This window comes from Acomys minous (genome assembly GCF_964271855.1).
Source record: "Acomys minous genome assembly, chromosome: 1".
NCBI classification, from domain to species: domain Eukaryota; kingdom Metazoa; phylum Chordata; class Mammalia; order Rodentia; family Muridae; genus Acomys; species Acomys minous.
Window position 1 is genome coordinate 17,484,972 of NC_140483.1, and position 14,491 is coordinate 17,499,462.

The 14,491-nt window shown below is 35.1% G+C and overlaps 1 protein-coding gene across 1 annotated transcript in view; it reads left to right on the forward strand.

Annotated features, from left to right (window-relative positions):
- AKT3 (AKT serine/threonine kinase 3) overlaps positions 1-14,491 on the forward strand; it is a 212,387-nt gene that overhangs the window by 172,872 nt on the left and 25,024 nt on the right. Inside the window, exons 10-11 of the mRNA XM_084758568.1 lie at positions 1,081-1,209; positions 12,565-12,779. Coding sequence (XP_084614694.1) covers positions 1,081-1,209; positions 12,565-12,779 — 344 coding nt within the window. The remainder of the gene's footprint in view (positions 1-1,080; positions 1,210-12,564; positions 12,780-14,491) is intronic.

A 14,491-nucleotide genomic window follows, 5' to 3' on the forward strand; every position in this document is an offset into this window, starting at 1 on the left:
TTCATATTAACTTCATAGTTCCGAAAATACCTTGAAGTGCTACCGTAAAGAAGGTAGTAAGTACCTATTCCTTAAATAAAGTCCCCTCACCTGGTCAAGGTGCCTTTCACACTGCTGTGTTTCTTCTGTATGAGGCTGTAGGACCATATCTTAGTCCACACAGATCTCCAGGTGATGGTGTCATAGCGTGGGTATGAGTGGGAGGGTCATTTTGTCCTTTCAAAACAGGGTTTCTCTGTGTAGCCTTGGCTGCCTTGGAACTCGCTCTGCTGACCCAGCTGGGCTCCAGCGCACAGAGAGCTACCTGCGTATGCCTCCCAATTGCTGGGGTTCAAGGACTGTGCCGCCGCTGACACCGCCACCACCCAGCCACACTGACATTTTTAATTGTGTTGGCTTTACAAAAACTGCTTGTTCACTGTGTATCTTATAATTTTTCTCTTGAGATGAATGATTTTTGCTAGTGGTTAAATCTTTACACTTCTCTTTGGTATCTATTAATTAGATAAATGCCGAATAATGGTCAGATACAGTTAGGTTCAGAGACTCCAACTTTTTAACATTTGTGCTATATGTTTGCCTTTGATATTCTTTTTGTTTGCTTGTTTGTGTTTTATGGTTTGGTTTTTTGTTTTGTTTTTCACTAGTAAGAATTACAAAAGGAACTAATCACCTTCCCTTACAAAAATAAAACTAACTACCAAAGGAATGTTAGCACTGTATTAGCTGTCAAGGGAAGTATTGAACTGTCTGTAGAGGATGTGCGGCTTTTGGGATAGTGTGGATAACACTACACACGATGAAGGAGTTGAAGCTGCTCCCAGACTGCCTCTGACTAGGCTTCCATCCTTAGAACTCAAGAGTAATGCCTTTTGAGGCTGTCCTACTTTTCCACTGATGATGGAGTCAGTAATTTATCACAGCAAATGTTTGATAAAAGAGCCTTCATTGTACAGTGACTCTAAGGACTGACAGTTCTGCTACCTGTAGCCGTGTCTTTCTCCAGTACCCCATTAATAATTTTCAAAACTGTTCTCTTGTTGAAGCTTATAGAATAAATTGTGCTGTTTTCACACACAGTTGGAGAATTTGATGCTGGATAAGGATGGCCATATAAAAATTACAGATTTTGGACTTTGCAAAGAAGGGATCACAGATGCAGCGACCATGAAGACGTTCTGTGGTACACCCGAGTATCTGGCACCAGAGGTGGGTGTACGCTCCGTTTACAGGAGAGATAGCACCAGTATTTCTCAAAACATTTAAGTACTAAGTCAAGTTGCAGTATTCATTAGTTTTTAACAAGATTTCAGTCAGAGTAATTTATTTTGCTTTTAACTCATTTAATGGGGTGTTTTAAGGCCACAAATATATGAAAATTAAATTTTACACAGTTTGTAAGAATGTGTTTTTTAATAAAGTAGATTAGATCTCATTTTTTCATGGCTATATATTTATTTCTTGGTTATATTCATTTTATGTCATTTATTAAAATAAGATAATTGACTAACTTCTGTAAGAATATTTATAGTTTTATAAACTGTCTTGGACTTTACCTAGAAGCAGTGATTATAGTGATTATTGGAGTTTGTGCTTAACTGGAAACTGAAAAAAATGACTTAAATTTTGGAGTTTATAAAAAGAACGATGAAGAGGAGACTTCTTTCAATCCCTTATTCAAGTATTTGTTGTGTGTCTTTTCTATGTTGAGGATTTTTTGTGTAATGTTCCAGCATAGGAGCAAAATGGAAAATTACTGACCTCCCAAGGAAATTCTTTTAGACAGAGACTATATATAATATGATATGATATGATATAATATAATATAATATAATATAATATAAATAATATATATAATAAAATATATAACATAATACTTTAAGTCTCATAAGGAAGATAAGGGAAAAGAAGATGAGAGAATGATGTAATTTGGGATAGTAGCTGTGTTAAGGGTACCAGTTGGTATTGCAGTAGCCTACTCAGGTGTTGAGTGATGAAGCAGAACTTCATCAAGAAAGCAAATGGGGCCACAGAGGTGACTTCTCTCCAGAGCTCTGTCCTTAGCCATAAGACTTGACAACAAGGTAACTGCTTAGAGACTTAAATTATCTAGACGCAGCTTCAGTTTTTTGTGTGACAGCTGCTGCTAGGTGTCCATTGACATGATATTAAGGCTGTTGACGGATCACTTGCAGCCTCCTTGTGGCTTAGGCTTCTTCAAGATGGCCAGGGCTCTTTAGCCTAGAGATCTAACACCAAATGTCCTAGCAACAAATTGTCTACCCACCCTTTCCTCCTTTCTCTCTTGTTTTTTAACATAGTTAACTGTTGAAAGCTGCATTTTAAGAGATATCATTTTTTATGATTTGGATGTAGTTAACATGCCATATAAATTTTAGGTCAACAGTTTACTTTTTAAAATATTTAAGCCGGGTGGTGGTGGCACATGCCTTTAATCCCAGCACTTGGAAGACAGAGGCAGGTGGATCTCCATGAGTTCGTGGCCAGCTTGGTCTACAAAGCAAGTTCCAGGACAGCCGAGAGCTGTTACACAGAGAAACCCTGTCCCAAACAAAACAAAACAAAACACCCGAAATTAATAAATGAATAATATTTAAAGTTGTTCAACTATCACTTCTAATTCCAAAATGTTTAAATCAGTTTCAATTATGATCTCACTTTTATTAACTTCTAATTTTTCTCTCTAGGCTATCACAAGTCTACTTTCTCTTTGTAACTTTTCCTGAAAATTTCATGCAAATACAGTTATATGATATGGAACCTCGCATGTTGGCCTCTCTCTTAGCAGGTTGTTTTAAAATTTCTCCCATATTCTAGTTTGGCTTTTATAAAAAATGCTGCTGAGATCATTCATGTATCACCTCATTTCCTGGCCTCGTCATTTTTGTCATTTGCTTATTCCTTAAAGCAGTTAAAACCTTGGCAGGCTTAAACAGCACAGGCGTAGATTATACCTCCCATGAAGGAGGAGCGTGTGAGATGGCATCATTTCAGGTGTATTTGGGAACAGAAGGTTCCACAGATAGATTATTCCTGAAAGGGATGTTTGCTCAGGTATCTGAGTGCTATGAAGGATAAAACCAACACAGAAGAAGTGTTTTTAATACAGGGCAGCCAGAACCAACTGGAGCTAACCAATGGGGGGCAGTACCGCTCAGAGTTGAGCAAGGCCATTGTGGCTGATGTTACAGATGGAGTTGCTTCCTCACATGAGTGGGGTTTCTGTTATTAAGCATCACTCTGTTTGTTCCTGTGGCATTTGGAATAACATGTGAAACTCATTTCTGATTTTTATAATCCATATACAGGTAGGAGGTGATGTGGGAAGCAGTACAGGGGTTCTTTTTTTAAAAATGTATTTATTCTTTGGAAGTTTCATCTATGTAAATATATTTTGATCATATTACTCCTTTGTACTTCTTAGAAGTATCAGGATTCTAATTAGGGTTGCTAGATCATAAAGCCTACTTTTTCATCTTTAATTATACCAGTGGTGGCCCAACAGGAAACAGTAAACACCAGAAATTAGAAAGTAGAAAAAATTATATATGTACTAGCTTATTGCCTTACAGTGTTAGGTTTTTTTAAAACTTGGAGTTAAATTAACATTTCAAAAGGCTTAGTAATTATAAATAAGTACTAATATTTAAAATATAATACATTTCCAAGTATTGTTGTCTTGCCAAACATGTAATTTTCTCTGTTACGGAGAGTAGAGTTTAAAATTCTCTGGGTTTTGTGACAGAATTCAGTAAAATTTTAGATGCTTTTGTTTATTCAAATATAAGATGACATTTTCTGGGCTAGTCTTGTGAATGTCATGATAAACAAATTCTTTGTTTCTCTGGCACACAGTTGCCCTTGCTATACATTGGTAATAAATGATGGCATTCAGATTTAGAATACCAAAATTAGTTATGTCACAATTAGGAGAAATTATTCTGAAGAAGATAAACACATCTAATTTCAGAAGCAGATGATCTCCTAAGAAACAAAGATACTGTTTTCTGTGCAGACGTTATCAACTGAAAGACAAAACCCAAGAACTGAATGCAAAGAGTTTTGTCATTTCTAAGAGTTTACAGTACTCAAGAAATTCTCTGATGGGGTTGAAGATCAGATAGTTCAGTTTTAGAATTAAGCTTAGTTGTTGAGGGGTTAAGATGTTTTTAGGTCTCGATAGATGTTTTAAGTTGTTAATGATGAGATATGTTAGATACTGATTTACATTCTGAATTTTAGACTCACCAAGATAGGAAAAATGTTTTCTTCAAGGCTACTAAATACAAGTAGCCAAAAACAATTTCAGTGTAGCGTGCACACACACACACACACACACACACACACACACACACACACACATAATTCCTCTTTGTTTCATGGTTCTTCTTGCTGTAGGTAGTTTATTGTATATATGTGTAATAATATAAATGTATATGTAAAAATATTTAATAAAAAGTAATTTCAAAAGAAATTATCAGTTTCTTAAAAAAAACAAATAAGCACTCATTTTTACATATTTAACATTTTAATTGCATTTATATATGTTGTTTATATGTGTTGTTTGCATATGGGCTGCCATGTACACATGGCAGTCATTGAATCACCTTCAGGCACGCATTCTGTCTTTATACTATGTGTGTCCTGGGAATCAAACTCAGGTTGTCAGGCTATCAACAAGAACTTTAATCTCCTGAAATACCCCACTGGCTGGCCCCTGCATATCTTTTTAAAGTAGTGAAAAAAGTCTGGTCTTTAAAAAGCAATTTTTATGCCCATCTATAATTGATACATTTTGTTTCATTAATTGAAATCTTGATACATGTATAGAAAAAGTGGTCATATTTTTTATAGATGACAGACTTTGAAACAACTAACATTTTATGTAATTTAAGTTATATATCCTAAATATCTATATCTTAAAGTACATTTTTGTTAAATCATAATATCTTAGAATATGTAACTATCTGAAAGAAATAAAAATGTACTTTTTTATTCTAGTCTTAAGTATGGGCCATTTAATTAAGGAATGACCATTTTTTTCTTTGAATAAAGAAAAACTGCATACTTACTAGATGTCAGGCCTCATGGTAGGTTCTGGGTAGACAGGAACACTAGAAAATGGTTTCTTCAAGCATCTTGCAGTTTATTTAGTAAGGTGGTATAGTATAAATAATTTATGTTGCTGCTCAGGAAATGATAGAGTTATATATTACAGTTGATGACAAAGCAAGCCAACTTGGGGAGGCCTGTGGCATGGAACCCTAACACGGAACAGGAACAGGAAGGTGGTGGGGGTGGGCAAGCAGTTAGTGCTTGGAATACAAAGGAGCCCAGTTTGAATGCTGTGGGTAAGGGAGTTCTTATGATTTACAAGCCAGGGGTAATACAGTGGGGTTTAAAGAGAGATCATTTCACGCTGAAACTAGCCTTTTTCTGTATTTTTAGACGATGTACCACCTTTTAAACCTTACATTTGTACTCTGTACCATTATCAATGCTCATATTTCCTCGATAGGAAGATCAGACATCAGTCAGACCTAAGAAACATTCTTGTCTACTGCTACTGTGCATGACTCACATCAGTATTTACACTTACTTCTGTGCTTTTAGTGCTTTCTGTACAGATTGAGGCAGTCATGTGGCAACCTTCCTTGCAGCCAGTGTACCTTTTTCCTTTCAGTTACTTCTCTCAAATTGCAGTGGTTTACTATTTACAAGGTAAATAGTATATATGTCTAATATTCCTCAAAAAGGATCTGAGACATCATCTAAAGGCAGTTTATTAAATATCCTGTGTGTCAGAATTATAGCATATTTTAAAATGCTTATATTTACATGGACTCCCTCTATTTTGTGATAAATTACACCAGAAAAGGTAAGTCTTCTAGGGAAAATAAGATTAATGGAAAATGAACATCTAAATAAATAATTTATCTCTTAAACTCTTTGATGAATAAGGATTCTTAAAGTGTAAAATCTTCAGTGGCAGTTTAATGGTATGAAAAATCTTTTTAGGAGGTTACATAGGTTAAGTTCTGACAGACCTGTGAACTAGGCATTCATATGCAGCATCTCTGAAAATGCATTGATGCATACAGCTTTAAATGAGTTCATTTTCTCCTGTTGAAATCCAAGGAAATAAAGCCAACCTATTAAAAAATTTTGGACTGTAAGATGTCTTGAGAGGATTCTGTTTTTGTAGTTTGTGCTCTGTTTTAACACCTATAAATTATAAAAAGAATTTAGAAATCACATAAACTCTTTTAAATTTGATTACTCAGTTTGGATCCTATTAAATCCAGATGATTTTATGCAGTGCTAATTATTTGGAGTCTCAGCTTTGCTTCTGAGTTAGCAGTACCTGCTCAACTTTCCAACTGTAAAACAGTTTGAAAATCAAATGTAGCTTACATGCAAGACCCAACAAAATTAAAAGTGTTAAGTGCGTTTTGGCAGTTCACTTTTATTGTGCCCAGTCCTCAAATGTACCAGCAGATAATCATCTGAATGTTAGTTATTTTTCACATGCTTATGTGATCACACAAAAAGTACATGCTAAAAAGAAGCAGATGGTGACAGATGGGCAAGGTTGAGGAAGGTGGTTTGGGGAACCCAGAGAAATGCACTTCTGTAATAGTGTAAAAATAAAACTATTTGATAACCAACTTAGAAAAATACCGATTATAAAATGAGTTAATTTTTGACAAATTATTTCAGGCTGTGGTTACTGTTGAAATATGCTTTTCTTCCCTCCAATGACTGGAACTACAGTCTTTAAATCACTCTTCTTAGTTATCAGAGCCTTTCTAAAGCATTTGCTTATTAGAGTTCTGTATAGTTTTCTTTTGAAGTCTATGTTTAATATCAGATATAAAGTATTAAAATAATCTGAAATGTATCTGGATATTGATCACTTCTGGAAAAGAAATCTGTTTTATTGTGATAAATCAGTGCAAATGAAAATTAACTTTTATGAAATTTAAATTCAGATATATACATTAACTTCATAAGAAGTATGTAGAATTATGGAAAAGATGAGTATGAGGTGATGTAGGTGAAGGGAGTGGGTAGAGATAAAGCTGATAACATTTTTGATCACGAGAATTAAATGTGAAGATAACATCTGATAGACTCAGTTTTGTCTTCAAGAGCTGTTACTGAAAAATGAATGTGACCAGGTACATGTACTCGCATCTTTAATCTGTAGGCAACAGTAGCAATGTGCGTAGTTACGTTCAGAGTGGCCCTTGAATAAGGTTCTGCTATATTCCTACAAATTATGAAGTTTTTCTTAGACTTTTAAGCTTTGTGAAAAAGTTATTTAGCCAATAATGTGTTGAACACTGGCAATTTATTTAATTACCAATAATTTTTCTTAACACCCTGTGATGTACTTTGAAAACCTTCCTCTTTCTGGCTGACTAGAAAGATACTCCCAGTATTACAGGGAGATGATGTAAATTTAAGTCTCACCAGGAGCACAGTAATGAGTTCTTGTTGTTGTCTGTTTCATACTTAGAATTTGTATTAAGAACTTGTAACAGATGCTGGCTTGTTACTTTAGTTAATTTATCTCTTTACTGTGGTCCTATTATGGGTCACAGTAGCAGTTATCCCAATTTATCGAGTAAGTATATATTGTCTAAACATGAACTAAACAGCAAATGCTCTCAACTTTTACTAGTTGCCACTTACTAATTTAGAACTTACTCTTAGGCTAGCTATGTTTCACATAAGCTTCTCTTTAATGTGATGAGTCAGTCTATTTGGTATGATTTTCTTTTTTTTATTTTATTTTATTTTATTTTTTTACTTTATTAATTTATTCTTGTTAGATCTCAATGGTTATCCCATCCCTTGTATCCTCCCATTCTTCCCTCCCTCCCATTTTCCCCTTATTCTCCTCCCCTATGACTGTTCCTGAGGGAGATTACCTCCCCCTGTATATGTTCATAGGGTATCAAGTCTCTTCTTGGTAACCTGCTGTCCTTCCTCTGAGTGCCACCAGGTCTCCCCCTCCAGGGGACATGGTCAAAGTTGAGGCAAAAGTTGAGGCAATTTGGTATGATTTTCATTGAAGCACAAAGTTTAATTATAAATTCTCTGAATCCTGAGAATAAAACAAAAAAAACCCAAACAAACAGTAACCTTAAATGGGAATATTGATGATGCCTATTTTTACTTGAGTTACAGGACTCAGTTTCTTAGAATTCATTAATGTCTATTGTGTTGTGATAAAAAGGCAGTGTGGAAAACTATAGGAAGATATATGCATGTATGATTTAAATATTGATATTTTATATACTCAGCTTTTGTTTTAAGGGATTTCTCCGTTCTGACTTTGGTTTGCTTTGGAAATTGTGATATTATCTGCATTCAGGCACTTGTGTGTGCACAATAAAAACCACATAAAACTTAGAGCAAATAGAATATGATATCTGAAGATGCTGTACTTTAAGAATGGGAGCAGTAGGACACTAATTACAAAATAATGTTATATAAAATAGCAACATAAAAATTTTGACAAACCATGGAACTCATAGTTCTTATGAATTACATACTTCTCTTGAAATTGCAGTCCTTTAAAAATCTGAATAAGAAAACTTTTCATTTTTTCAAATACCATGATGTAAAGAATATATAAATAATCTTTATAAATGATGAAGTATAGATGCATGTTTTTATATAAAATACATGTCAGTTACCTGAAAAATGAGGTTAACAGAAAAACATTGAAAAGTGGTAAATTGGTTCATCCAAGTTCACAGTTTACTTTCACAACATAGGTGTGTAGACAGTTTGTTTGGATGTTTGATTTTTCTCCCATCTGTTCTGTCAGGATTATTGATTGAGCAGCAAGCCACTCCAGGGCATACATCACCTCCTTATAATTGCTGGCCTTGGGTGCATTGTTTGGCCTGACTAGCAAACTGAGAAAGGTGTCCCTTCTCTCTTCCAGTAAATCCTGATTGGTAAAATAACACTAGAATGAAATGTTTTTGACAAAGCCTGTTACGTTAACCCTCGAAACATTTAGTTGATGTGTCATTTTGAAATACACTGGAAGTTAATATAATCTTTCAAAATTAGTAACTGTTTAAGAGTTTGTGTATTAAAACTGTTTTTTGTTTATTACCAGTTTTTAAAAATAAGTACAAGTGTTTTTATCGTATGTTACAAAATGCTTGATGTTAATTAATGTCTGCTATTACCTGCTTGAATATTAGATTTTATTATGTCTGAAACTAAAGCAGTTTCTGGGTTCTGGTAGAGAAATTCAAACTCACCCTGTTTCCTGGAGTTTGTGTTATTTGACTTTTGGTTTGATGTAGTTACTCTTCGCTTAATGGAATATACTTTTCTTGTAGTACATGTTCTTTGTCTCTTGTCTTTGTGGTAATTGTGTTGATTGGACTGGCTATATCTAAGATTGCAGAGGTTTGAATGGAAGGCTGCACTGGATGTCTGCATTTCTCCTTGCATTTGCAATTTTGGGTAAGGTCTCTGTCGTTTTAAGTTGAGAGGACACTTAGGTCACTTTCAGTATCAGTGTTTTACTGATATCTTGCTATCAGAGTATGTTCTGATCTGCAGTTACAGCCTAGTATGGTGGTAGACTAAGTCAAATGGGGTTGAAGCAGACCTCCTATTATTACACCTTTAGACCGCTGTCTTTGATACCCTTTTCAGCTTCACAGTCACCATGATGTCGATGAGATGGTTTTCGGTGGAAAAGTTATCATTACAAGAAACCAGAGAGATTTTAAACAGTTTGGTTAAAAAGTACAAATTTCACATGCTACTAGAATTTTAGAAAAAGTTTTTTGAGTAAGAAATAAAATTTTTCTTCTAAAAGTAATACAAAAGACATATTTGGAATAATTAATTTGATTTGAAAATTTGAGAGTATTTCACAGAATTGAGTTTGAAAGCATTTGTAAGAGAGGAAATTTGTGAATAGTGGAGCATGTTTCACATTATGAGCGTGTGTAAAATTTAACAGTCATTTTTATTTCTAAATCTTAAACACTTCACCTTGTAGCTTATGTAAAAATCTATCTTTGTAGTTGGTACAAAGCCTCTTATGAGTGTGGCTGAGTTTTTAGGGTATGTTCTCAGCAGTGCTGCAGTTACGTGTCAGTAACACGATGCAGCACGTCAGTAGTGTTGACCACAAAGAGCTGCAGCAGACAGTTCCAGTTCCATCGTCCTGTGGGTCAGTGATGGTCCATATGTGAGACACAAACCCCCTACAGTGAGAGTCACTGTTCAGTGTGCAACGCTAGCTACAATGATTCTGCTTATCAAATAGATCTTCTTATAATGCAGTTTTGGTTTTTAGTTACTATCTCTCCAAAATGAAAAACCTTCTTTTAATGTACTTCTTCCCTTCTGGCTGAAAACCAGGTATTTAAACAAAAATAAAGGATTGCCAGTTTTGCCAGCTGGGGATGAGAACCCGGCTGGTGAAATGTGGGTTCAGAAGGCAGTTAATCCAGCTTTTATGCTTTTTATGGTTTTTATGAAAAAAGAGGTTTAGAAACCACATTTGGCTCCTTTTCATGTATGCCATTGTTTTGTTGGTTTTATAGGAATGCAGTTAAAGAATAGTTAGATTTTTGTTTTCTCTTGTTATTGGGCAAAATCCTATATCAGTTAATAAGTGTCCAGAAAAAAAAATACACCCCACAAATGAGCTACAAGTCAGTCGCTGTTACTTTAAAAGGTACATACTGTATTTCTTTTAATACTTCTTGAAGCTATTTCTTGTTTTTTGTTTGTTCATATACAAAAAGTGTGAATGTTTTATTTATTAAAAGCTAAAGTTTCTCTTTCAGAAAATACTTTCTTTAGTTGTAGTAATTGGATTTGTAATCTTAAGTTACAGAAGATTTTCTTGGGTTCTTAAAGCCAATAAAACAATGACATGATTTGAGTTTTTGAAGTTCTGTTCTGTATCTTTAAATAGTCCTGCCAAAGTACCTTTTGTAGTATTTATGGGTAAATAAAGCATTTGATTAATACTTTTTTTGTTGATGAAATTTATATTTTAGAACAGGTTTCCTCAAAGCTCTAAAGGGTCAAATAAACTCAAGTTTAAAGTTAATTCAAATATAGATATTTAAATAAAGTAGTACCATTGTCTGTAGATACGGAATATTCCATTAAGCCAGGACTACATGTGGAGTGCGGAGTGGCTTACTGGCAGCCCCTTCCTCCCCCGCACAAGGCCTGGGTTCTAGCTGCAGGTCCGTGTAGGGTCAGTGGTGACAGAAAATGTCCATTTTTGGATTTGAAAAGGTTGTTCTAGTGTAACTAAAGTGATACCTTTATGTCACAACTAATTTTTTGCATCTTATGTATTTTGAGAAATATATATAAGGATATATACCACAAAGATTCCATTTTTTTCTTTTTCTTTCTTTTTTTTTTTTTCCTTTTTCTTTCTCTCATTCTCTTTTGAGACAGAGTTTCTACATGTATCCCTGCCTGTCCTGAAACTCACTCTGTAGTCCAGACTGGCCCGGAACTCAGAGATTCACTTGCCTCTGCCTCCTGAGAGCTGGGAGTAAAAGTGTGCACCACACTTCACTAAAGTTTATAGTTCTAAAGTTTCAGGTATGAAAGTATATTATAATTCAAAGCAGTAAATACTGATATTCATTTCATTCATTATTTTTGAAAGAGTTTAAGAGCTTTCCAAAGTTGTAATATTTATTATTTGACTGTTGTCCCTATACTGATCGTTCTTACAATTGTCTGGTGTTTTCATCTTTTACTGTTTGGTTTGTATTATTGTTTAAATTTTTTCTTTTAGATTTATTTTGTGTGCATAAATATTTTGCTTCTATATATGTGTGTGTGTATCATCTTGAGCACCAGGTGCCCAAATAGGTCTGAGGAGGATGTCTGATCTCCTTAAACTGGAGTTACAGTTTAAGCTACCATGTGGGTGCTAGGAATGGAACCCAGCTCTTCTGCAAGAGTGCCAGGTGCTCTTAGCCGCTGAGCCAGCTTTCCAACCCTGTTTGCTTCTTATTTTAACGTACTTCTTAAAGTAAAATGTATAAGGCACAGTGTTTGATCTATCACCAGCAGGGCTGTAAGTTGTGGAGGGATCAGAATGCAAAATGGAGTAGACTTTCGGGAGAACAAGCAAACATAATGGCTAGTGCAGTTCATTTGATCCTGTAGTGTGCTCGTATGTCAGAATCATTTAAACAAAATTTTCATGACCTTTCCTCTTTTTGTACATTGAATATTTCTGAATATATGCTGTTTCATATTAGTATTTGAAGTTGTATTTTTATACTAAAAAATTCACTTCTTTTGAGTAATGCTTTAAAAGTTAACGTCCATGGGCCGGGCGTGGCCCTCCAGAGGCAGACATCCAGGTACCTATGAATTCAAAGCCAGTTTAGTCTACATGGCAGGTTCAGGCCAGCTACGGCTGCATAATGAGGCTATCTCCAAATAAAAACAGTAGTAACAACAGCAGTGATAATGCAGTAGCTCATCGTCCGCTGGTTTGACTTTTAGGTGTTGGAAGATAATGACTACGGCCGCGCAGTGGACTGGTGGGGCCTGGGTGTTGTCATGTATGAGATGATGTGTGGGAGGCTGCCTTTCTACAACCAGGATCATGAGAAACTCTTTGAACTAATACTAATGGAGGACATTAAATTCCCCCGAACACTCTCTTCAGATGCAAAGTCACTGCTTTCGGGGCTCTTGATAAAGGATCCAAATAAACGGTAAGCTTAGATAACATTCGATAAGGTACTGATGACTTTAGCTAGAGTTCATGTTGTGAAAAGTAATTCAAATATAACTGACTGCAGGAAGCATTGTTTGGTATAGACAATTTACTACTGAGATACTGACTTATTTATAAGTGATTAATGTAAAACAGTTTAAAAGTTCAACTCTTGGCCTGGAGAGATGGCTCAGAGCTTAAGAGTACTATCTGTTCTTCCAGAGATCCTGAGTTTAATTCCCAGAAACCACATGGTGGCTCACAGCCATCCATAATGAGATCTGGTGCCCTCTTCTGTCCTGCTGGCACAAATGCAGGCAGAACAGTGTATACATAATAAATAAGTAAATCTTTAAAAAAAAAAAAAAAACAAAAAAGTTCAACTCTTTCCTAACTTGGAAGTATTATACAAACTTACCATCTAAGGGTGTTTGATAAATTCTTTATTTGGATTATGAGCAGATAATTTCTTAATTATCTAAACCTTGATCTTTTAGGGATGGGAGGTTCCCTTTTTCTTCTTTTAGTCTCTAGAGCTTTATATTTCTACTGACTCTCATCATAGAAAGAAAAGCCTGTTTCTTCTCTTAATGTAGGTTAATATTTCTACTTTCCACTATTAAAAAATTCCAAATATGGTTGAAAATTTGGTTGTAAAAGCAAGACACTTAGAAATGTTTTAGTTATGATCTAACTCTCCTAAAGCCTGTAATGCTCAGTCACTGTCTTTTATTTAGTTTATGTATTAATTCACAATATACTCACAAGTTACATGTTAAATGATTTCTGTTTATAAAGTGCCCCATAGGGTCAGAGTGTGTATGTATCCTTCTCCTCTCCCACAGGGAGAGAGGGAGGAAGGGAGGGGGGGAGAGAGAGAGGGAGAGAGAGACAGAGGAGAGAGAGAGAGAGAGAGAGAGAACACCTCCCTGAAAGTTCATTAATTTCCAGGTATCTAAAGGATACATGACTTCATGTGTTTTTGATTGTTTAGAACACCTCACCTAATATTACAGTATATTATGATTCATATATCTAAAAATATATTTGAGAGACTCATTTAAAGAAGTATATGTATTTTTAGAACTTTATCTATTTTAGTACTGGTTTCCACTGTAGGTATCTAATTTTTAAATTTCTAAGAATATGATACTGCTCAAGGGAGAAATAGGCACGTAGTAAACAGTTTACCAGCACTGTATTTTCTGAGGATCCATTCAAAGATCAATATTGAGTGATCTTAATGACTGAAGTGTTTCCTTAGACTTATAAAATGGTTTTTGTCTCCCCCAATACTTTCCTGTGATTTAATTTGCCTTTAAGTGGCTTTCCAGAATAGATCAAGTAGATAATTTAAGCCTTTCGTGCTCAAGGGTGAGTGATTTGTTTGTGCTAATGATTTCAGCTTCTAAAACGCAGTCTCTGACTACAATCTTAGCATTGCATAGAGTTTATAGACAATATTTTATAAGAATTTTGACAAACATGCTAGCTATGTCCTAAGCCAATCTAGTGCCAAAACAACAATAAAGGCAACAACAACATCCTGAGGTTTTATACAAAATGAATAACTGAAACTGGATTGTGATATATTTTTTAAATTTATTTATTCACTTTACATCCTGGTCATGGCCCCTTCCCTCCTCTCCTCCCAGTCTTACCCCATCTCTCTTCCCTCCAGCCCCTCCCCTATTCCTCAGAAAGGGGGCG